The sequence below is a fragment of the Eubalaena glacialis genome, chromosome 4 (assembly GCF_028564815.1).
Source record: "Eubalaena glacialis isolate mEubGla1 chromosome 4, mEubGla1.1.hap2.+ XY, whole genome shotgun sequence".
Lineage (NCBI taxonomy): Eukaryota > Metazoa > Chordata > Mammalia > Artiodactyla > Balaenidae > Eubalaena > Eubalaena glacialis.
Genome location: NC_083719.1, coordinates 12189985 through 12214513, shown reverse-complemented (window position 1 = coordinate 12214513; position 24529 = coordinate 12189985). Strand labels below are relative to the sequence as shown.

The window sequence follows — 24529 nt, the reverse complement described above, 5'->3', positions numbered from 1 at the left end:
TCATTCATTCATTCATTCATTCAGCAACTACTGAGCATCTACTATCCCAGACGCTTGGGAAACACCAGAGAATAAAACACAGACCACTGCCCCATGGACCTTAAGTTCTGCCCTCCAGGACTCCCCCGACTTGCACGTTGGTCCACGGTGGGGCCCGAGCCTGTCTCTTCGCCTGGAATCTCGCTCTCACACCGCACTTGTCACCCTGCAACCAGAGCAATCTTTCCAACACGAGTGCATCCCGTCATCTACTCACGCAGCATCAAGTCAAAACACACGGCCTACGGGTTTGAACTCAATGTGGTGAAACGGGGAAAACACTAACCCCTCCACCACAGGCTGGCCGAGAGCACTAAGAGAGGAAGGAAACATTCACGGCGCTCAGGTTCGCTATGTCCCCTCCATGTGTCCCAAAGCTCACAGAAACAACTCCCAAGCCTTCATCGCGGAGGTCGTCCTTCCAGACCTGCACCAGCTCAGGCTCCACACTCCCAGCTGTCCACTCCGGGCACCTGCTGCTCCGGACAGGCCCCGCCCGTTGTGTCTCCACCGTCCCCGCAAGCCCTGTTGCACAATCCTCAACCTCCTCACTTTCCAGCCGCCCGTCAAAGACCAGCGGAAACCTGCATCTCCCAGGAGGGCTTTCCTGGCACCCTGGCAATTGTGACTTGCACTTCTGTTACAGGAGTCTTCATCTTCCTCATAAGCTGCAGCCTTGATGTTTGAGGATACGGACAAGGCTCCCTGGAACCCCCAAATCTGCACAAGTCATTACAGCACAGACATGTCCCCTTCGATGGCATGTGCAAGGCAGGCAGACCACACCGATGAGGGAGGCTAGTTTTATTCACTCCCTCATGTGGGCAGCACCTCAGCAAGCATGACTCAAACTCATGCCTGGGCAAAATCACACCTCACAACAACCAAAGACACACACGCCAACTCTGAGCATGTTACGGGCTAATTTATGAGGCTATTAAACCATCATCCACTCTCACTAGGCTGTAATCCCTTGAGAAAAGGAAGGTTGAGCTAGTCAACATATTTACCTCTGTACCTCTCAGAATACCACACATTCAATTTGAGATATTTTGAAAAAAAAGAATGAAGTGTGGACGAGAAGAATCTAGAGTGGACTAGATCTGCTTGACCATTTTTTCAGAATATTAGCTAATGGCCCAACACCAACCTGGACGGAGTTTTTCCAAGAGACAACTCTGCGAGGGTGAAAGGCTATGGGGGGAGCCAGAGGCTTTTTTAGGAGAAGGTCTCCTTGTCTGAGGGGCTTCTTTGGGGGGAGTCAGCCTGCTTCAGGAAAGCAGATTTCCGGGGCCCATTCACCTCACCCAACATGTGGGAGCAGCTAAATCCCACCAGCCCAAGAGGCAGGCAGACTGCACCAGTGAGCAGGAGAACGGGTTTGATGGCATCCTGCTATGGACTGCTTCCAAAACTGTCATCTCATTTGAACGAGTGCAGCAGTGATAAATTATGCTGTTAGAGTAAACTAAAGCATACCCTAAACTGGAAAACACCGCTTGGCAGTAAGAAACTCTTCATTCACTAACTCAACGAAACATCCACTGGGGGTTGCTCTAACAGTAAACAAAAGGCAATGGGAATAGGTATATTATTTGACCACCACGAAATAGGACAAATGGTATTAATTTTATTTTTAAGCTAACGATGACCAAGTTTAAGGCTATCCAGTAGGCAGGACATGTGTTTCGGCAAGTCTTCAGCAATCTTCCTACCACCTGCGCCCCCCAACCTTTGATTTGGACCCGTGCTCAGTGCTGTGGGACGGTAGCTTCACACCCCCTACCCCACAGCGCCTGACTCCTATCCAAAACACTGTCCATCCAGAAATTACGAAATTGCCTTTGCTTGTTATGAAAAAAACCACTAACCACTAAACCAAAATTACGCATCTTAAAAATGAAATCCCCCATGCCATCCCCCCAGTCCTCCCTTCCTCAAGGGCACGTGCTATTAATGGTCTCACATCTTTTCTTTCAAGTATTTTTCCACAGACAAGCATATACTCTTCTTGGAGGGCTGTCTTCACAAGAATGTCATCATCCTTACCTCTTTTGTGGTAAGCTGCTTTTCTTTTTCCTCAGTATTTACAGATGCCTTTTCACGACCCAAAGCAACCAAACAAAAACCACTTGTGGTATCTCTAATTGGCTTATTATGTTTCTGTGGAGTTTGACTGTTTTTGTCTTTACAAATTTATCTTCTGCTGACAACATCTTTCTAAAGTACTATTTTCTTTTCCTCACTTATCCTCAGCTTACCTTTCCTCCTTTATGCTCAAGATGGCAAAATTTTTCCCTGTGTGTGATTAATTTCTTGAGTTTCAGAAACACAGTTTCAGTTCTGACATCCTAAGGACTCCTCCTAAGCAAAGTGTTTGCTTTGCTTAATCTTATCAACTTCGTTCCTGGCTTCACAAGCTGACAGAGCAGTTTCCCGTTTGCATAATGAGTCCAAACCATTCCCGATCATTTAGTCGACAAAGTGTTTCCCTTAAACAGCAATTATTATTTCTTCAGAATGCTAATAGGGCCATAGACTGCAAAACACTCTCTCCTGCCGACATCCAACCCCGTTCTGGCTCTTGAGAAAAAAAATTAACAGCTTAAAGAACTGGCCTCGTAATTATCAAAATTACCTTTCTACCTATAAAAATTAATGTTTGCTGTTTTCAAATTCAAGCACAGTAAGTACCTGGCACCAAACTAGATGATTTTCTCATCAGCTTGCTCCCAAAGGCTTCCTCTTCTGACGTGAGCAGCCCAGTGGCTTATTCTTATGTGACTGGGCGCCCCAAGGAGCCGTGAGAGCTGGGGGGAGAAAAGGGGGGGGCCAGCTGCTGCTCCAGACACAAGTCCAGAAAGTGTGCTGGCCCGTGGACACGTAATGAACAGCTGATCCAAGGGATACGGAGGTGGGGGGGGGGGAATCCTTTAATAATTACATTTAAGCTATTAACATTCTACACTTTGTGACAGTTTTTGGACAATTAAGAAAAACTGATATTGGTGCTTTCAACCTCACAATTTCAGTTCTCACAGTAACTTCTAGACCTTGACTCCTCCATCTTCTTTCCCTGGCAATTACCTTCTTCAACAAAAACAACATCGTAAAGATGCGTGCACAGTATCAAAATGATTATTCCTATGGCGCTTTGTACATGCAACCTTCAGAGAACTCAAAAACCATCAGTAAAATCAAAGCATACTATGTGAAAATTAAAAATTATAGAGCAATTAAAAGGATCTGGAACTCACCAGATTCCCATTACTAGAAGAATGATGATCAGTGCATATGGAGGACCTACGTGTCGTCAGGACACGGCACGACTTCCACGCCTCCGTCCATGCGGCAGACAACCCGCTCAGCGGCAGGTGATACTCGGCAGAGCGCAGTCTGAGCCTCTACCTGTCTAAGCAATGCTCCCGGACTCTGGGACACCCAGGGATGGGACATAGGCTCTGTTCCCGACCCATCACTGTGGCTTCACGCCAACTCCCCTGGATGCCACGGGCTTCCCTGCACTCCCAGAATTCCTCATCCAGACTGACACCTCATCCACACCCTTGCTTTCTCCTCTGTTTTAGGGCAAAGACACAACTTTTATCTTATTTATTACTAAAGCTATATCATATTTCATAAGCTCCCACAGCGTTAATCCTCAAAACCCTGGAAGCAGGACAATCTTCCGTATTTCGTAACAAGGAAATAAATGGTATCGGGACTGGGCTTACTCTTATTTTTGTAACAACAACAAAGATGTCAACTGCTTAGAAATGAATGACTGTAAAAGCCCATTTTTCATTAATCGGATGACTATTTATTAAGCCCCCCTGTGCCCCTCGGACTGCACTATCCACCAAATGGGGAGAGAAGCATGATTAGCTTATTATTAAATAACTGGAGAGCAGACAAATCTTAAACTGTACCAGCACCTCGGTATAAGCACCAGAGGCGTTATTCTCACAGTAAGGATGACCTGTTTCAAGAACAAAACAGAGGGGCTCCGGGTTAGGCGCTGCATCATCTCCTGTGTTCCAGGCCTATTAGCTCGTGGCAGGCAGCAGCCTGAACACACATTCTCGAAGCGCCGCTTTCACTCATGGTAAGAAAGAAGATGTGCACGTGTGTGTGTGGTGTGTGCGTGCATGTCTGTGTGTGCTTCTCTCTCCCATCTGGCCTAGCTTATTTTCATCAGCACAGACAGGCCCCCTATGACGATACACTCACCTACGCTCTCAGCTCGGCACAAGTCACCCCCATGAGGACAGGGGCTCCACGAAACTCACCTGTTGAACATCCTGCTGGAAAACGCACAGCTGCAGCCTCTGGTGGAGCCGGACCTTGCGGTGCTGCCAGATGTTCTCGAGCTGCCGCTGGTGGTGCAGCACCTCGTGGATGACGTCGAGAACGTGGTGCACGGCCTTGGAGTAGTTGGCGGAGGCCGTGAGGGAATCGGAGCTGCCGGGAGTCAGGGGCCGCTGGAGCTTGTCAAGGAGTGACTTCCCGTCCTGGCTCACCTGCCGGCAGGACAGACGAGCGGTTATAAACCAGCAACTATTCCAGACCCGAGGCTTTGCCCAGGCCATGCTGCAGAACCTGTCCTCGGTGTGTGTGTGCACACTTGCACAGACACATGCTCACACACACACAGACATAAACCAGTTTCATTCAAAGGCATGTTATATAAGAACAAAATAAAATTGAAAACAAATCCATCAGTTACTCAATTACATCACAAAACCAAATATGGTAAAACGCGGACTTAAAATAAAAGAACATTCATCATCACGAAACACTGTAGTAGATGCTAGTCTTAATAAATAAACATGGTACTTTGCCTTAAATGACATATGGGCTGACATAAAATTTCATTGCTGGGATATCTGCAAATTAAAATTTAAAAGTAATACTTTTCTTGAGTTATGTTAGCGGGAATACAACAATCACAATGGAGCAAAATTTTAATGCTGAATCTGAAACCTCACTTAAAAAGAAATCAATAATCTAGCACCAGGCAAAGAATATGTACTTTCACTTTCTGACACAGTTGGATAGCAATTTTACCTCACAAGATAAAAAAGAAAATTAAAAAGTGCCATTTTATTTGGTTCATTAACTTAGAAGAAGCAATTTTAATTAAAATGCCATCATTTCTTAAAGGAGATTTCAGTGCTGTATTACAGTACAATTAAATGAAAGCAATCAGACTAACCAAAAAAAGTAAGAAAAGGTGAGGGTAGAATATGGAAAGAAAAGCATTATGTATTTTTTACATGTAAACTTATGAATGACTACGCCAGATGTGGTAGGAACTATATGATCAGATTGGACAAAAGGAAGGATGTGATGCACATAACGTAGCTGGGCTGTGCGTGTGATTCAGGGCGTTTCCTAAGCCGGTCCTCATCACCATGACCATTCTGCTCAGATCCTCCCGAACCTGAAAGCCTCCTTGGGTTTCCACGGAAAGGAGGAGCGAGACGGAGTCTTGTTTTTTTTAAAATAAATCTATTAATTTATTTATTTTTGGCTGCGTTAGGTGTTCGTTGCTGCGTGCGGGCTTTCTCTAGTTGCGGTGAGCGGGGCTACTCTTCGTTGCAGTGCGCAGGCTTCTCATTGCAGTGGCTTCTACTGCCGTGGAGCACGGGCTCTAGGCGCGTGGGCTTCAGCAGTTGTGGCACACGGGCTCAGTAGTTGTGGCTTGTGGGCTCTAGAGCTCAGGCCCAGTAGGTGTGGCACACGGGCTTAGCTGCTCCGCGGCATGTGGGATCTTCCCAGACCAGGGCTCGAACCCGTGTCCCCTGCATTGGCAGGCGGATTCTTAACCACTGTGCCACCAGGGAAGGCCCGAAAGGGAGGCTTGTTAACAGACGCAGACAGGGTTCAGGGGCAAACTCTTAGGACAGAGGAGAGGGGGGCACTGGGTGACTGGGACAGGCCAAAGGAAGCCTTTAGCAACCAAAAAGTGGTGGCAAATGAGAGGCCTGTGGAATTTTCTAATCTCTTCCTTTAATCCTCTTACAACTTTAAATCTTGCTGGAATGCAACATGTTTGTTTCCTAATACCTGATTCGGAGACCTTTGTTGGAAGTGCTGACTATTCCTTATGAAGGCTGGCTACCAGCCTTTGTAGATTAAAATTGATCTAACACATCAAGTTAGAAAAACTGAAGCAGAAACAAACCAAGCTGACATAACCAAAGAGAACAGGGGAAAAAAAGGAACCAACTGAACCACAGTAGTTGTGTCAGGCACGTGTACAAACAAAAACAGAGGAAATGCAAGTCTTCCAAAGCAGGGAGTTGCCCCCAGGAGTCACTGAAACTTGCGTGGGCACTTTTGATACAATGATTTGGGGAAGGGGAGGCACAGTGACTGACTTGGGGGAAGGGATTTATTGTGACAGATTCACAGAGGCAGGATATTACCTAAAAATCATCCTGCTTTTTGTAATAATCTGAGTTAGGCTCTATTTGACATATAAACATGGAGTTTTTTTTTTTTTTCTTTTTCTTTTTTTCACCTACTCCAATATACACTGATTTTTCCAGGAATGCAGTTAACCATGTAAATCAAAGGAAGGCAGTGCTTGGTCTTCTTTGAAACTTCACAAGAGTTGCTTACCATTTTAAAATACCAGCACAATAATACCATTCTCAGTATTTGAGTCACAAGTATTAATATAACACATGTCCAGTCTGCATTTGTAGTTGCCATATTCACAATGGTTTTATATATATGGCAAGCACCTGAATATCTAATTTTTTTCTCCTCCATTTTGCATGTACTTAGGCATTTATAGACTGAAACACATTTTATCATAAATCACCCTTCTTTTGTCTCTCATTCATATTGTAGCATGTAAGTAATTTATATATACAAACATAAATTTTTTCTGAAAATAATTACCCATACATTTTATTTGAGCAGGTACCCTAAAACTTCAGTTAAACAATGGGGGTGCAGCATTTCTTAGGACTGAGGACCAATACTCCAAGTTACACATTTCGCATTTGTACAGAGCCTAGAAAGAATTCCTTATAAATATTTCCTCCGAGTTTTACTCCTTATAATATGCATAAGTCAGGAAACATACACCAGAGCATATGACTTGGTGAACATGTGCCAGAAGGATATAGATCAGAAGGTGTGGCAGAAACTGAGAGCTGCTTCCCCAAAGTCCACTTGCCCCTCCTTGATAGCCAAACCCCACAGTCAGGAACAGCAATACTCCAGCTATAAACCTGCATTTCCTAGACTCGCTTCCAAGTAGGAGTGGCTAACGTAACAGAGGTAAAAAATGCTGAATGGGGCTTCCAAGAAAGCTGCCTAGGAGGCTGAGTATGCTCGTTCCCCCCTTGCCTCTTTCTCCTCCCTGCTGCCAATAACTTGGTGAAGATGGCTGGAGCTTCAGCAGCTACTGATGACCTTGAGGCAACCTTAAGGATGGTAGCCCACCTGCTAAAAGAGGCAAAGCAAAAAGACAAAAGGATTCAGAGATCCTCTTACTAACAGAGCTACCATACCAGCCCTGGGACGCAAACCCTGGGACTTTCCCACTGGTAAAAAGTAAACCTCTATCTTAAGCCGTTGTTTTGGATCTTAAACCACAATACAAAATGACAAATGGGTTCCCAGCCCTTACCAAGTTTCCGAAGGCATCCATGTGACACCATTAATATTCTACTACTGAGAATAAATAAATAATCCGAGAGAGAATATTCCAACTAATCTTTCTTGGGTGTCTTTGCAACTGTCTGACAGAGCTCAGGAGCAGATATTATTACTGGGTTTAGAACAACATGCCTACTCATGGTGGAGGGGCGGGAGGGAATGACTGAGTACGTGAACACACAATCACCTTAATATAAGGGAACACATTAAGCAAAGCTCTGCCTTCTGGGTACCCCTAAGCAGGGATTAAACTGTCTCTGTTGGTGCCCCTGCTGGTACTGTCACTTGTGGGTAGACAGTGTGCCAGCAGAAGCGGCTAGAAAAAAATCCCAGTCAAGAGGACACCTGCTGCACCAAAACTAGACCCCATGGAACTCCAAATGTGTGTTCATACGTAGCAATTCTCCAATAAAGCTTTCAGAAATAGTTCTACTCTATTTCAGTGTAGCATTCACAAATTTGTCAATTTAAAAGGTATTACTTAAGCACATGAAAAATACCATATATAAATTTTAGTAAATTTTAGCAAAATGTCTTTGTCTTTATAAGTACAGTAGTACTATATAGGGGAAAATATGCTAGAATTTTATAAAGAGGACTGTTCTATTGTATAAAAATAAGGATTTTAACATGGTACAGAATAACCAGCAGAAAACTAATGAAATAAAAAACTGAAAATAGCAAATTATTCATATATAATTTAAGTACTAAAACAATGAATATATATAAGTTTATGGTATGTGATACAGTTCTGAATTTCTTAACTATAGAACCAGGTGAATTAATTTACTTAAGTTATATGTTTTGTCTAAAAACGTGTTTTTAGCTTTCAGGCAGTCAAACCCTGTCCCACAAAGAGACCACAGCTGTAAAAAGAAGGAAATCCACCTTTACTATCAAAAAGCAGGACTTATCTGCTGTAATTTTTGAAAACATCGAATTGGGCCATTTTTTCACATTCTGCTCTTTGCTCCTCTTGGAATACAGCGCTCAGGGACTTGAAAGGCAGTGAAAGTTAACATTTTACAAAGAGTAACATTTTATAAATATATGAACTAATACACTCTAATACCTAAATGAGTTAAGAAAAATGCAAAAAAGGAAAAGAAGGGGTTGAAGTTTAAAATTTTACCATATCATAGGTATGTTCGTTCCTAATATTTAAGAGGAAACTTAACTTTAAAATCAGGAACAATGGTCTGGTTCTTGATTAGTTACTTTTAATCAAAACTTCACGTAAGATCTGTATCTTGGATTCCTGTGTACCACCCTACAAAACGTTCCGCCAAACCTCACAAAGGCTCGCCCGTTCTTATTTCCGGTACTTGGGTCTCTACATCTCCCACTAGATCAGACTAGAGCTCAGAGCCTCCAGCAGGAATACTCTTCACTCACACACAGAATGTTGCTCCGATCTACAGAAAGAGACCAGTACCTGGAGATTATTGCTCAAGGTGGCAAAAACCACCACCCAAGGACCAAGTATGACCTGTGAAAGGTCAGTTAGATCCAAATGTGGTGCTATATCAGATCTAACAGTGCTCGGACAGTATTCCCAAGATATGACCCATGTAGGCAAAATACATGAACTGCATAAAGGCACGGCTAGAAATGACTACACTCAGCATGTCGTAAAGAAATGGTGGTCCTTCTTCAAATCTTTTATGCGTTGACTCAAACCAGCATCTCCCGCTTTGCTTCCTTCGCAGGGCAGGGCTCATCACAGCCTGCAGGGCAGCCCTCCAGGCTGAGCCTGAGAATGTTTCAGAGCCCCACTACCCTCTCCAACTCTCACGAAGTTATTCTCAAGCCCAGGTTCTAGGAAAGCAGGGAAGAGTGACGAATGGTAGCATGTGAGCATCCAGCTTATTTTGCAGCTTATTTTGCAGCCAAAGAGATGAACACTCTGCCTTTGAGTCAGGAGCGTAAACCTGTCTTAAGATGGCTCCGCAAAGAAGCTGCTGCCACTAACACTGGCCAATGACCTTCTGAAAGGCTGTGTGCTGGCTTCCCACACCCCAGGGAGGCCACCCAACATCCTTGCCTTTAGAGGCTGGGACTCCCCGCTGAGATGGTTTTCTTCAGGCAAAGCTCTTAGGATGGAATTCTGAAAGCCTATTTCCATTTCTTTCAGCTATTAGATTTCTTACTCAAAACCAGATCAACCTAACCATGTTTGGCTCGCTGACACCTCTACCCGGGATCTTCAGAAAGGGAAAACCAAAACAGGACCCAGACAAGGAACCGGCTGGCACAGCCCAGCCAGTTAAGTCAACTGTATGCACAGAACATGCATGTCCTACAGATTCCACGTGGGCTTGACCTCTGTTGCTCCTATATCTCAAGCCCTTGCAAGGCCTGAAGTTTGGGGGAGCAGAGAGAGACCCCCGGATGGTCTGTTGGCTCTGACGCTGTGCCCAACACTGACTACGGCACCTGCACATCTACAGCGATGCTGCAATACTTAATGAGGCTTTGAAATAACCGCTCTGTAGAAGTTGCTCTATAGCCAGGCAGGCGAGCTGTCACCCATCACAGACAGGATTTTAGGATGTTTACTATCGAGGTGACTCATTTTTCTGTTTGCTTCTCTTTTAAGCTAATAACCCTCATCGTGCCATCACCCACTTGTACAGCTCCTTGAAAAAGGAGCTCAACCAGCTCTTCAGGCAGCCTATCAGTCACTTCTACAAGGTCCTGCTGAAGTGTGCAGTAAGTTAAATTGAGAAATGTGTTAAATTGTTAAACTGACATTTTAACGTTTGTTAAATTGAGAAACTGATGCAGAAACTAAACCCTGAAGTCACACTGGATCAGGGCGGGCCACGGTGGACATGGCATTTCACCTCCTCTGCTCCAAGAATCCCCGCCTGTGACTGCTGCGGCAAAGACCATGGGCAGGTGGCTGGACGCCCAGTACACAGTCTCACGTCACAATTCAGATGGCGGGGGTTAGGGTTACAGATGGCACGGGCTTACTGTACTGAGGTAAAAATCACTTCTATGAATTTAGCTTGTTGAGAAAGTAGTTGATAAGTCTGCTTAAAATAAAATGTTGAAAATGACTACTCTCTGTGCTGTTTCTACAACTACAGCTTATCCCAGATGTTTGTATTGCTTCACTCTCCTGTGATCAACTACAACAGACAGCATTAGCCCCAAACCTGGCAAGCTGAAGCAAGCACATGTTGACGAGGCACGGGCAGGCTCCTGTTGCTACAACACAAACAGGAACATGGGACAGGTCTAATTAAAGCACAGAAAAGCAGGTGTTTGTGTCTTGGGGGAAAAAAAAGCGCTGGGGAAGTTTCCACTGCAAACTTTTGTCATCGGAGACTAGAAGCTGTAGGTAACTATTTAAAGAAAAAAATTGTGGAAGGAAGGAAGGAGGAGGGAAGGAGGGAGAGAGAGAGGGAGGAGGGAAGGAAAGGAAAGGAAAAGTAGGTGAAAGAAAAAGGAAGCACAAGCCCTGCTTACCAATATTCCTCCTCCTAAGTGACCTGTGCCCATGGCAGGGGCGCAATAAATTTCTGTGGGATGAGTGCCTCCTGGGCAGGCCGGCAGCTCTTGAGAGCCAGGCAGGGAATATCTCTCAGTGTGTGGGCTGTAAAGCATCTGCATCAGAGTCCCTGGATCTCTTAGGAAACCCACTAAAGATGGAGAGTCACTATCTCTGGGGGTGGAGTAAGAGAAGCCGCACTTATAACCAGCAGGCTCAGGTTAGAAAACCACTGATTTAGGAAAAGAAAAAATCACTGAAAAGACAAGAGTGATCCTTGCTTTCCCATCCCCCTTCCCCCTCCCCTCCTAGCATGGAGGAACCGGTGCCCAGGGTCTGCAGCAGTGAGGGGTGGAGGTGCCACGGCGACCCTGTGCTGGGCTTCCTAAGGGAGTGGGCACTGGGGGTGATCAGAGGCCGGGGGAACGGGGGAGACTGGGAAGACGGAGCAAATGTACTTACCGAAAAATAAGTTAATATACCGAGGATAAAGGGAATCAGGTTTCTCGCCATCTGAAAGGGGATTTATAAACAGAAAGGGAAAGGCTGGTACTGGATTAGAGACGGAAGTGTCAGTAGGAACATGTGCGGTTTTAAAACAGAGACAGACACAGACACAGCAATAGCTGTAGATGTATGTGCATGGATGGATGGATGGGTATCTACATTCACATGCTTCCTGACTCTGCTCAGACGGCCTAGAAGCACTGACACCCCACAAACAAGTGAGCACTCTTGAGCAGCCAGATCTTTGTTTCTAAATACCATGCAACACTACAAGGAACCAGAAGCTCTTGGGGAGATGCCTGATCTCAGGGATGAGGCAGGAAAAGAACAAGATGAGCCTGGGAACATCCTGTTATGCTAGATAGTAATGCTCAAATAACGGTAAGGACAGATCATAAAAACACAGAAACATGAGGCCTAGATAGTCCCACTGTCCGAACATGGACAATTTAGGCGTCAAAACAGAGTACTGGATTTTAACCCATGGAATATAATAGGATTTCATAGATTCAGACTGAAATAATAAATAAATTAAAAAATGGGGAAGAAAGGAAATAAAGTCCTTCCTCCAGCAGAAGGTCACCTAATGAATATAGAAGGAATGACGGAAATAGGTCCCCACCGCCCGATGGCATCACAGCGGCGCTGTCGTGGGCAGGAGGCACCAGGGACGCTGAGGCCGTGAGAAGTCTGAGGAGGCACAGACATCGTGTTACGTCACTACCTCTCTCCACAACACGCTCAACCAAGACGAATTTTTAAAGGGTGATTTTACGCTGGAGAAACCTTACAGACACCGCCCACCTCACCAGGTGGTCAAGGTTAACGCCGTCAGTCGTGGGAGGGGTCAGCATCCTGTGCCCCTGCTCTGACCCTCGGCCCAGTCAGCTCCCCAAGAAAACTGCATGGGTGGGAGGTTGAGGGTCATACTACAGAAGGAAAGGCCTGAGCTCTAAGACTGTCAAAGACACAGGCAGAGAAAGACTAAAGAATGTTCCAGTGTGAAGGAGGCTGGTGAGACGCGTCCACTAACGTACCGCATGCTGCCGGGCCGGAAAAGAAAAAGAGACGTAGCCAGGACGGGGGGGAAATACGGATGGCCCGTGGGCAGGATGGTCGCGTTGTGTCAGTGTTGATGTGAGGGCTGGAGAGAGGCGGGGGGAGAGGGCAGCGCAAACCACCAGGTAATCCGATCAAGGCAATGCAGGAGCTCCCTGTTCTAACCCTTTTCTGCAGCCTGAAACGACCTCCAAATCTAAATAATTTACAAGGAAAAAAAATTTCTCTTCTACTGAGTTTCTCTTCAATTCATTCTCTTCTACTGAAAGTCTTTTCTGTTCATCTAGTTCCAACCACTGTCTCCTTGAGTTTACAGCTCAGTTGCAAACATGTTCTTAGGCTAAAAATTGTGGTTTAAGCCTGGGAAGCTGTCTGCTTGCCATCAAATCATTTTAAATTATTATTACTAATTTAAAATCTAATGAAACCACACCACAGGTAAACCTAAGTTCCCACGTTAAGATGCCCCATTTTTATAGAAGGCAGTGGAAACGGTGAGAGAATTCTGTTCTTTGCTAGAAGTGCCAAGGGGCAGCGGGCAGGCTGACTGGCCACCAGGCCAGGGGATGACACCGGTCAGGTCAGGTTGAGTCCGAGGTAAGTCCTGTAGGTGAAGACTGTAGCCCAGTCCTGCCAACCACCTTGTGTGTGACCTGTTCAATCCCACAGCGATCTGGAACCCACCAATGCAACTGAGAAGCTGCTCCCAAGAAAATCGTTAATAAGAAGATGGGTGAAGGCCTAGTTATACCAGGGGTAACAGGGTCATTCACCCACTTTCTATATTACAGGTCAAAATCAGACGATGCATGGAGATGGTACACCAGGGGGAAGAACTTAATGCTCTTTGGAACTCACACATTCCTCATGAATCAGTGTGATTAAAAAACTACAGGTCTGTTCAACTTTCACTTTTACTATTAAAAAAGCTATCACTTATTTATACAGTTTCTAATAAACTAGATAACCAAATTAGCTTATAAACACCTGATGCAAAATTAAGAAACATAATACAGAGTTGACTGTTTTTTAATTGCGTGACAACATAAAAGAGTGTTAAAAAGGGATCATGTTAAGTAAAGAGGTGTCCAGAGAAACAAACACGTAGATATCAACTTTCACGGGCAGGAGACTGGACCACACTGTGAAGCAAATATTGTAGCACATCACATGTTCATTTAATTCACCCGCGGACATGGTGGGGTCAGGAGACCTGGGCCCAAGGGCACGAGAATGACAGCTGTTTGGCGAAACAGGACGTGTCAGACTGAAAATCAAATGGCCGAACAACTTTGACTGGTGTGGATGCGGCTCAAATCAAGGAAGATCTGGATTTAAATATAGTCATCCTTTGGTAACAAGGGGGAATGGTTCTAGGACCCCCCCATGGATACAAAATCAGTGGATGCGCTAGTCTCTTTTATACAACAGCGTAGAACAGGTGGCCCCGCACATCCAGAACGCAGACCTGCGGCTACAGAGGGCTGACTGTACTTCCTAAACATCTACTGCATGCTCAGCCCTCTGCCAGGTGGTTTGAAACATTTTCTTATTGGAGTCTCACGGTAATCTTTCCTATGAGCATATAGTACTACAGATGCTCACCACAGATGCTGAAAGCAAGCACGCACAGAACTCCTACCCACTCCCCACTCACCTCCAGGAACTTAACCAGTATCATAAAGGCAGACTGGTCGGAAGGGCCAGATGACCACGACGTGGACAAGAGTGACCTGCCCGGACCTATGTGTATTTGTCATTGTCACTGCATCTAGCACAGTGGTGGCTGAGAACACACAGCCTGCCTGCCTGGGTTCGGTCCCCGCTCCACCTCCTACAAGCTGTTAACCAGGCACAAGTCACCTGACCTCCATACCGCGCTTTCCTCATTTGTAACAGCGGGTTAGTATGAGTCCCTGCCCCAGAGCTGCAGGCATTAAACAAGTGATTACATAACGTCCTTACAACAAAGCCTGGCGCAGAAGGTGGCAGAAAATAAAGCAGGGATATGTTAAATAATTAATTTAAACTAATAAAGAAAACACTCCACTTAGATTCCTAGAACAGCAAGTGGCTTTACTCACTTGAAAAAACTGTGTATGCTTTGAAATCCAGAACATGAGGTACATCAGGTTTCCCTCTTTTCTAGAAAGTTTCATTCAGGAATAGTAGATTGAGTTTGACTAGACTGAATAGCACACAAAATACTATTTCCTAAATACATGTAGTCAAGAAGATTACAATTTCATTTATTTTAGCAGTTGACAATCTAAGCACTCTAAAGAAAATCCACAAACGTCACAGGGCCATGAAGAGTTTGCTCTCTGCTCGTCCTGTTTTACTCACTAGCCCTCACCCCCAACTCCAGTTCAAAAGTTACAATGAAACTGCAGTTCAACTCGAAACTTGGAAGTTTCTTCTAGACTAGCCAAAATTTTGATATTTTTCAACTTTCAGTGCTACGACACAAAAATAGTGTTGCTTTACAGCCGAAGTAGATCTGACCACTCACCTCAGAGTAAGCAAGGGTGATGTGCTCATATATTCCCTGGTGGTGGTGAATGGCATCCTCCAGGTCCTGCAGCTCGGAGGGAAGGTCCACCTCACCACAGGCTTTGCACCACGAGTCCACGTTGCTCATATACTGGGATGGTATTAAAAAAAAAAAAAAAAAAAAAGGATTATGTCTACCAATAGCAAATGATATTGAGAAGTAGCTATTTTTTCACGTGGTTTTGAAATAAGCGTGGTTGAGAGAGTGTCTAAGAACAGAGCAAGGTTGAGCCTCCATCTCAAATGGCACTGACGTGAGTTCTCAAACCAGATTCCTGGACTCTGCGCCCCCCCTCCCCCTCCCCCAGCTTAGGTTCTGGCAGAACTGGGGCTGGGCCCACGAAGCTGCATTTGAAATGACAGCCTCGGGTGGCTCTGCGGTCACCCCTGGGAGCACCTCTGCCCTGCATTAGCGGTTTGGGGCATCCTGGTTCACTCTCCCGTTGCGCGTGTGAATCTGTGTTTCCAACCGCTCTGCGCTGCTAGCCATGGGAAGCACAGATGCCTCGTCCACCTGCCCCCCTCAGCCTCCTGCTACGCCTGGAGCCGTAGTCCAGCCCTCCTGCTTTCCTCTTACGTTAAAATGGCAACGGAAGATTCCTGAAATCATCTACCTATCATTAGGAAGAGCAGGGGGTCCATTTGTCTACCTTTCCAAAAGCAAATACACACAGGAATCAAAGGAGACCAAGTGAACGGGGCCGAAACTCCTCAGCTGTGCCCACTGAATGGAAGGGAGGCTGCGGAATCACTGGGCTCTTCCCACTTGGCACGTAAACGAGGAGAGTCTGGGCTGCAGGCTGCCGTCCTGGGTCGCTGCTGCTACCTACCCTGTCTTCTACATCCCAGGACTCATCAATAGCTGAGAAATCACTGCCAAATTCCCTAGGGAGGTCCTACCAGCATGCAAGGCGGTTAAGCGTCACAGGCAAGCAGCAGAAGGCCCAATTAAAGACGCCACTTCAATTACGCCAAACAGACATCGACTTATTTCCCTGGGGTTCACCTCTCGTACTCTCGTTCCTCGCCGTCTTTCTACTCATCAAGCAATGCAGAGGGTGACTATTTAAAACAGGGTAACTGACCCGCCAGATAAGAAACGTACTATAATTCTCTTAAAATATATATGAGAATAACCTCCCAGGTACTTATGACATTTTTAGGAACTTAAAATAGACAAGTCACCTGAATAATAATTGTTCATAAAAATCCCTTTATTATTAATGTATTGGCTCAAAAACACACCTGTATGCAAATCCTAGGGCTCGAAACTAATTCCCGGGGCATTACGTGTCATCTGATAGCATGTGGTTTCTGATGGCTTCAAACATGACTGAACTGATGCAGGCCCAGGGGAGGGTCCTCAGTGCCCTCCTCCACAGTTCCTCCTAACATCACCATGGCAATGGAGGTAGTAATAAAATTCTTTATACCTCTCCCCCTCTGCATGAATACACTTATGACTACTTAGGCATATTTCTAAGTATTTCTTGGATGGAGTGTTCTACAAATGCCAATTAGGTCAAGTTGATGATTATAAGCATTCTTGATTTCTATTTCACTCCATCTTCTTCCATTACTGCGTTTAACGCCGACTCTTAAATTACTGTAAACCTTTTTCAAATACGAAATTGACTGAGGTTAACCATCAACATTAATAAATCACCAGGTCAAGTCAGCAATCAATTGCTCCTGCACAATGGCCACTACAAAACACCCAAAACAAAGCAGAGGTGAACATATTCTTAAGGAGAGGATAAAATGCTTCTGATGTAACAAGGTGAAAACAAGTTTTGGTTACACAACACTTCACAATAAGCAGAAGTGTCAGACTAATATATTACTGTACCAAAAAGACCACTAAAATATATTCAACCCCAGTTTTTGAAGCTATCGGTAAAGAGAAACATTCGAGCAGTTTTATGTATGCCTGTAGTTACTTAACTTCCTTATAATTTCTTAAAGTATCCAGAGAAGTATTGATTATATTTACCTGCAGAAACATAGCCCAGTTCTAAAAACATAGGGCAGAATAGCTTGTAACACAGGAATCTTGTGGAACAAGGACTCTGCACATCTAAATTCACTCGATTAAAATACCCCAATGACAGAAATAAACCTGGCCATGGCTTTACAGGGACTTTTGCACCAGCACAATTTTTGTCTTTTATTTATGAGATGGCAACCTTAGACTCTAAAGGGCAAGCTCCAGTCCCTGAATGCTTTCTGAAAGGCTCCACACCCAAAAGAGATCGGAGCCAGAGCAGCAATCCCTATCTGGAGGGCCAAGGAAGAGGACGTTAACAGGCATTCCACAAAGAAAAAGCATCCCAGAATCAAGTTTGCTGTCCAAGTTCAACAGGTACCTATAGAATAGAACCTCCTAGAGCCTATTAATATAATGTGCCCTGCGAATATGGGAGGGGGAGGGACGCTGGTGTGTTTGCTTAGAAACCTCTCTGACCACTTTACTACACACCCACTACACACACACACACACACACACACACACACACACACACCTCTCTTACCATCCTGACAAATATGTTTTGGGCTTGGAACACCAAGGGAATGTCCAGCACAGAGCCTGACACTTCCTGAAGGACAACAGAAAGTGGCTGCTGTACTCTAGCGAGATCAGAGCACCAGTTGAGTCTCTGATGCTTTAAACGCTCAAATGTGGACCAAAATGTGTCTGGCCAGCCTGGGGGTAGAGGCAGGAGAGTGCAAGGGAATTCAATGCTTCTCTGGATTCAAACGAGGAACCGGCTTCAGAGCTGGGGATTCTGATGCTCAGTAGAATGGTCACTTCAGGGCTGCTGAGTAGAAGATGACCGGTTTGCAAAAGTGAGGCAGGCAGACAAGGGAAGAGGGATTAATACAAAAGCTTTAAAAGGAGAGCCTGAATAATTAATTAGCAAACTTATTTTCAGCAGCATTTATTCCACCACTGCTCTCCATCTGCTGAGAGCAGAGGCTTCCAATTTGCTGGGATCACCCAACCTAGTGAACTTCATGCCCACCAGGAGCATCAGCTGAGCACAGGTGGTTACACCGATTCAGGAGACAAAGGGACAGAAACTTCCTAAAAGGTAAATGTTTAAAATACTTATTTCGGGGGATTTTCTCCTCTTTGGAAAAATTAAGACTGGTTGAATTTTATACATATAATACATATATGAATTCAAACTTCAGAGTTTCCTTTCTAATTTCCTCATTTTCTGCTTTCATTCCTAGGAGATATTACCCTACTTTTTCTTTTTTTTTCATCATTTCTACTCCCTGAGTATTAATAAACACACTTACTCTCCTAGTTCCTTTAAGGGAGATGGGCTCCCTTCTCGGCCCAGCAAAGTCACAGGAGGGATCATGCATTTTCTACTTGTGAATCTAGGTCTGATAGCTCCAACACAGTAACCTGGAGAAGACAGGTTCAATCTGAACCAAAATATGCCAATGATCACTCTAAGTACCTTCCACCTGTTTTCATTAGTATCTTTTTCTTTCATATATACAGATATATATTCTAATCCCTTTCTACTACATTGAGAATCTTGTTTTTGTTTTACTACAAGCCAAGAATTAGACCTATGCTTTTAATAAAGTGAAATGACATTAAAATGGGAAAAATTACATGTGTATTACTTGCCTTAAAAACTCAAAAGGGAATACTGACCCAGTATTTGTAATATTTTCCTCTAAATTTCAACCCAGACATATGATAAAATTATCCAGATGATAACTATGATACATTCAAAGTAAATGTTACTTCTAAAATTTTTTATGGAACGTGAAATTTTATAAGAAAATAAATCTAAGTGCTTTGTTTGTGAAACAGTGTGCTGTCATGTCAGGAGCAAAAGACTCTCCTAGACCTTGAAGAAAGTCCCAGCTTGGGCAAATCACTCCCCAAACGGAATATAAGGACATTAACACCATCAGTCCCATGTCCTTCACTGGGCTGATTTAAGGATGAAATGGGATTTTGTTTTAAAGGGCTTTGTAAATTTCAAAGAGCTATACAAGTCCTGGTTACTTTGTTTTTGGCTATTATCTGATTATAGAGGCCCTTACAGTCATGGATAAAATGAGGTGATCAGATTTATGGCTCACTCTGAAGGTAAACCATTATCAGCACTGACAGAACTTCTGCAGTGATGGAAACGCCCATCTGTGCTGCTGAGGCCACCACCACACGCTGCTACTGAGCATCTGAAATGTGGATACTGTGACTAAGGAGGTGAAGTTTACTTCTTTTTTTTTTATAAATTTATTTATTTATGTATTTATTTTTGGCTCTGTTGGGTCTTCGTTGCGGTGCGTGGGCTTCTCATTGCGGTGGCTTCTCTTTGTTGCGGAGCACGGGCTCTAGGCGCGTGGGCTTCAGTAGTTGTGGCACATGGGCTCAGTAGTTGTGGCTCGCAGGCTCAGTAGTTGTGGCGCACGGGCTTGCAGCTCCGCAGCATGTGGGATCTTCCGGGACCAGGGCTCGAACCTGAGTCCCCTGCATTGGCAGGTGGATTCTTAACCACTGCACCACCAGGGAAGTCCCTAATTCTATTTTTAAATTATTTTATTAATAAATTTTATTTAACTTTAAGTAATTTCAACAGCCACATGTGGTGACTGGCTAACATACTGGACAGTGCAGCTCTAATAATTTTTTTAAATAGTGAAAACTGGAGATTTTAAGGCGTAGTAAATCAAGTCACTTTAATTCTTTGATTTATAAAAAGGTAATTCTAACAAGTTTGCTATGAAGTTTCTTAATATAAAGGGATATAACACATGACCAAACAAAATGGAGGCTGGAGCCGAAGACACTGTCTACTGGTGAAATCAGTAACCTTGTGGTCGTGTCTCCATTTCTGCAAACTGACATTCTGATCCTGTGCACACCCTCACTGGGGACGAGGTTGGGAGAGAATGAATGGCCGAGACATCTCTGGAAGCATAGTCTACGAAACGTCATTCTCATCTAGTTTTAACCCCAAGATTTGTGTTTATAAAACCACAAACAAACACGAGTAAGATGTGAAGAGATTATAACTGCTGAAATTGTTGGTCTCTCACTCAAAGCAAATACCTGGAAAGGAAGAAAAAGGAGGAAACACCTCCAAAGGATGAAGAAATTGTAAGGGAATGATTGGATTCTAAAAGGACTGAGCTAATACAAGACTGGGTTTCAGTCTTTATAAGGGCCCTGAACCAAGATGGCGGAGTAGAAGGACGTGCTCTCACTCCCTCTTGCAATAACACCAGAATCACAACTAGCTGCTGGACAATCATCGACAGGAAGACACTGGAACTCACCAAAAAAGACACCCCACATCCAAAGACAAAGGAGAAGCACAATGAGACGGTACGAGGGGCGCAATCACAGTAAAATCAAATCCCATAAACGCTGGGTGGGTGACTCACAAACTGGAGAACGCTTATACCACAGAAGTCCACCCACTGGAGTGAAGGTTCTGAGCCCCACGTCAGGCTTCCCAACCTGGGGGTCTGGCAACGGGAGGAGGAATTCCTACAGAATCAGACTTTGAAGGCTACTGGGATTTGATTGCAGGACTTCGACAGGACTGGGGGAAACAGAGACTCCACTCTTGGAGGGCACAAACAAAGTAGTGTGTCCAACGGGACCCAGGGGAAGGAGCAGTGACCCCAGGGGAGACTGAACCAGACCTACCTGCTAGTGTTGGAGGGTCTCCTGCAGAGGCGGGGGGAGGCTGTGGCCAAGGACACTGGCAGGGACAAGGACACTTGCAGCAGAAGTTCTGGGAAGTACTCCTTGGCGTGAGCCCTCCCAGAGTCCACCATTAGCCCCACCAAAGAGCCCAAGTAGTCTCCAGTGTTCGGTTGCCTCAGGCCAAACAACCAACAGGGAGGGAACCCAGCCCCACCCATCAGCAGTCAAGCAGATTAAAGTTTTACTGAGCTCTGCCCAACAGAGCAACAGTCAGCTCTACCCACCACCAGTCCCTTCCATCAGGAAACTTGCACAAGCCTCTTAGATAGCCTCATCCACCAGAAGGCAGACAGCAGAAGCAAGAAGAACTACAATCCTGTAGCCTGTGGAACAAAAACCACATTCACAGAAAGATAGACAAGATGAAAAGGCACAGGGCTATGTACCAGACGAAGGAACAAGATAAGACCCCAGAAAAACAACTAAATGAAGTAGAGATAGGCAACCTTCCAGAAAAAGAATTCAGAATGATGATAGTGAAGATGATCCAGGACATCGGAAAAAGAATGGAGGCAAAGATCGAGACGATACAAGAAATGTTTAACAAAGACCTAGAAGAATTAAAGAACAAACAAACAAAGATGAACAATACAATAACTGAAAGGAAAACTACACTAGAAGGAATCAACAGCAGAATAACTGAGGCAGAAGAATGGATAAGTGACCTGGAAGATAGAATGGTGGAATTCACTGCTGCAGAACAGAATAAACAATGAAAAGAAATGAAGACAGCCTAAGAGACCTCTGGGACAACATTAAACGCAACAACATTCGCATTATAGGGGTCCCAGAAGGAGAAGAGAGAGAGAAAGGACCAGAGAAAACATTTGAAGAGATTATAGTCAAAAACTTCCTTAACATGGGAAAGGAAATAGCCACCCAAGTCCAGGAAGCGCAGAGAGTCCCATACAGGATAAACCCAAGGAGAAACATGCCAAGACACATAGTAATCAAATTGGCAAAAATTAAAGACAAAGAAAAATTATTGAAAGCGGCAAGGGAAAAACAACAAATAACATAGAAGGGAACTCACATACAGTTAACAGCTGATTTCTCAGCAGAAACCCTACAAGCCGGAAGGGAGCGGCATGATATACTTAAAGTGATGAAAGGGAGGAACCTACAACCAAGATTACGCTACCTGGCAAGGATCTCATTCAGATTCGATGGAGAAATCAAAAGCTTTACAGACAAGCAAAAGCTAAGAGAATTCAGCACCACCAAACCAGCTCTACAATAAATGCTAAAGGAACTTCTCTAAGTGGGAAACACAAGAGAAGAAAAGGACCTACAAAAAGAAACCCAAAACGATTAAGAAAATGGTGATAGGAACATACATATCGATAATTACCTTAAACGTGAATGGATTAAATGCTCCAACCAAAAGACACAGGCTTGCTGAATGGATACAAAAACAAGACCCATGTATATGCTGTCTACAAGAGACCCACTTCAGACCTAGGGACACATACAGACTGAAAGTGAGGGGATAGAAAAAGATATTCCATGCAAATGGAAATCAAAAGAAAGCTGGAGTAGCAATACTCATATCAGACAAAATAGACTTTAAAATAAAGACTATTACAAGAGACAAAGAAGGACACTACATAATGATCAAGGGATCAATCCAAAAAGAAGTTATAACAATTGTAAATATTTATGCACCCAACATAGGAGCACCTCAATACATAAGGCAAATGCTAACAGCCATAAAAGGGGAAACCGACAGTAACACAATCATAGTAAGGGACTTTTAACACCCCACTTTCACCAAAGAACAGATCATCCAGAATGAAAATAACTAAGGAAACACAAGCTGTAAATGATACATTAAACATGATGGACTTAACTGATATTTATAGGACATTCCATCCAAAAACAGCAGGTTACGCTTTCTTCTCAAGTGCACATGGAACATTCTCCAGGATAGATCACATCTTGGGTCACAAATCAAGCCTCAGTAAATTTAAGAAAATTGAAATCATATCAAGCATCTTTTCTGACCACAACGCTATGAGATTAGAAACGAACTACCGGGAAAAAAACGTAAAAAACACAAACACATGGAGGCTAAACAATATGTTACTAAATAGCCAAGAGTTCAGTGAAGAAATAAAAGAAGAAATCAAAAATTACCTAGACACAAATGACAATGAAAACATGATGATCAAAAACCTATGGGAGGCAATGAATTCCATTTCCAATGGAAAAAAAGAATCATATGGTCCTAGACAAACAACTCTGATGGTTTACTTAACAGTCACTTAGTAGTAGTTCTTCCTTGCTCATAGAACTTTATGATTTTTTTGAGGAGTGAAGCATTCAGCTTTAGTGGATAAATCCTTGTTAGGCTAAGACAATCATTATCATATCCCTCTTTGCCATGAATTGTCTTATGAATGGTCATATCAATCTGTTTTGGCAAATGAGTAATTAGGGGAAGGCTGTTATTGTGCTTATGAGAATGATACTTTTCTCTGAAAAAAGATAAATATGCATTAGGAAAATGACCATTTGGACTCTTTTTCTGCTTCCTCCTTGTTCTGTGAGAATATGATACTTGGTTTTACAGCAACCATCTTGTGACCATGAGATCATCATATGCCAATAATGACAAATGGTAGATTAGAAAGAACCAGCAAAGACAGAAAACAGCAACATCAATAGTAACAACAATCACAGCAAAAGAACAATGGGACCTTAACTTGTGGAGTTCCTATAAAGTAAAAAATAAATACTTTATGTTTATTGTAAAAAAAAAAAAGAACTATGCAAACAAGCTTAAAACTACTTCTTTTGTGCCAGTGCTATATCTGTTAGCAGTTAAGAAATGCAGAATTCAAAGTGATCTCCTAGCTTGTAAGCCAACTGAGATTCACTGTCCCTCTTCTATAATAAAAATGAGTTAATGTGTCAAGAAACTAACTCTAGTAAACTGAGGTTTAACATTAAAAAAAAAAAAAGAAAAACCTATGGGAGGCAGCAAAAGCAGTTCTAAGAGGGAAGTTTATAGCAATACAGTCCTACCTCAAGAAACAAGAAACATCTCAAATAAACAATCTAACCTTACACCACCCAAAGTTAGTAGGAGGAAAGAAATCATAAAGATCAGAGCAGAAATAAATGAAATAGAAACAAAGAAAACAATAGCAAAGATCAATAAAAGTAAAAGCTGGTTCTTTGAGAAGATAAACAAAATTGATAAACCATTAGCCACACTCATCAAGAAAAAGAGAGAGAGGACTCAAATCAATAAAATTAGAAATGAAAAAGGAGAACGTACAACAGACACGGCAGAAATACAAATCATCCTAAGAGACTACTACAAGCAACTCTATGCCAATAAAATGGACCACCTGGAAGAAATGGACAAATTCTTAGAAAGGTATAACCTTCCAAGACTGAACCAGGAAGAAATAGAAAATATGAACAGACCAATCACAAGT

At 43.7% G+C, this 24529-nt stretch overlaps 1 protein-coding gene across 4 annotated transcripts in view; it reads right to left on the bottom strand.

The window, feature by feature from the left end:
* Nucleotides 1-24529, bottom strand: part of TRIO (trio Rho guanine nucleotide exchange factor) — a 370516-nt gene that overhangs the window by 178598 nt on the left and 167389 nt on the right. For all 4 annotated transcript variants that reach the window (XM_061189136.1, XM_061189139.1, XM_061189138.1 and 1 more), the window contains exons 8-9: nucleotides 15294-15425; nucleotides 4329-4559 (exon numbers count right to left, since the gene is read on the bottom strand). In XM_061189136.1, coding sequence (XP_061045119.1) covers nucleotides 4329-4559; nucleotides 15294-15425 — 363 coding nt within the window. The remainder of the gene's footprint in view (nucleotides 1-4328; nucleotides 4560-15293; nucleotides 15426-24529) is intronic.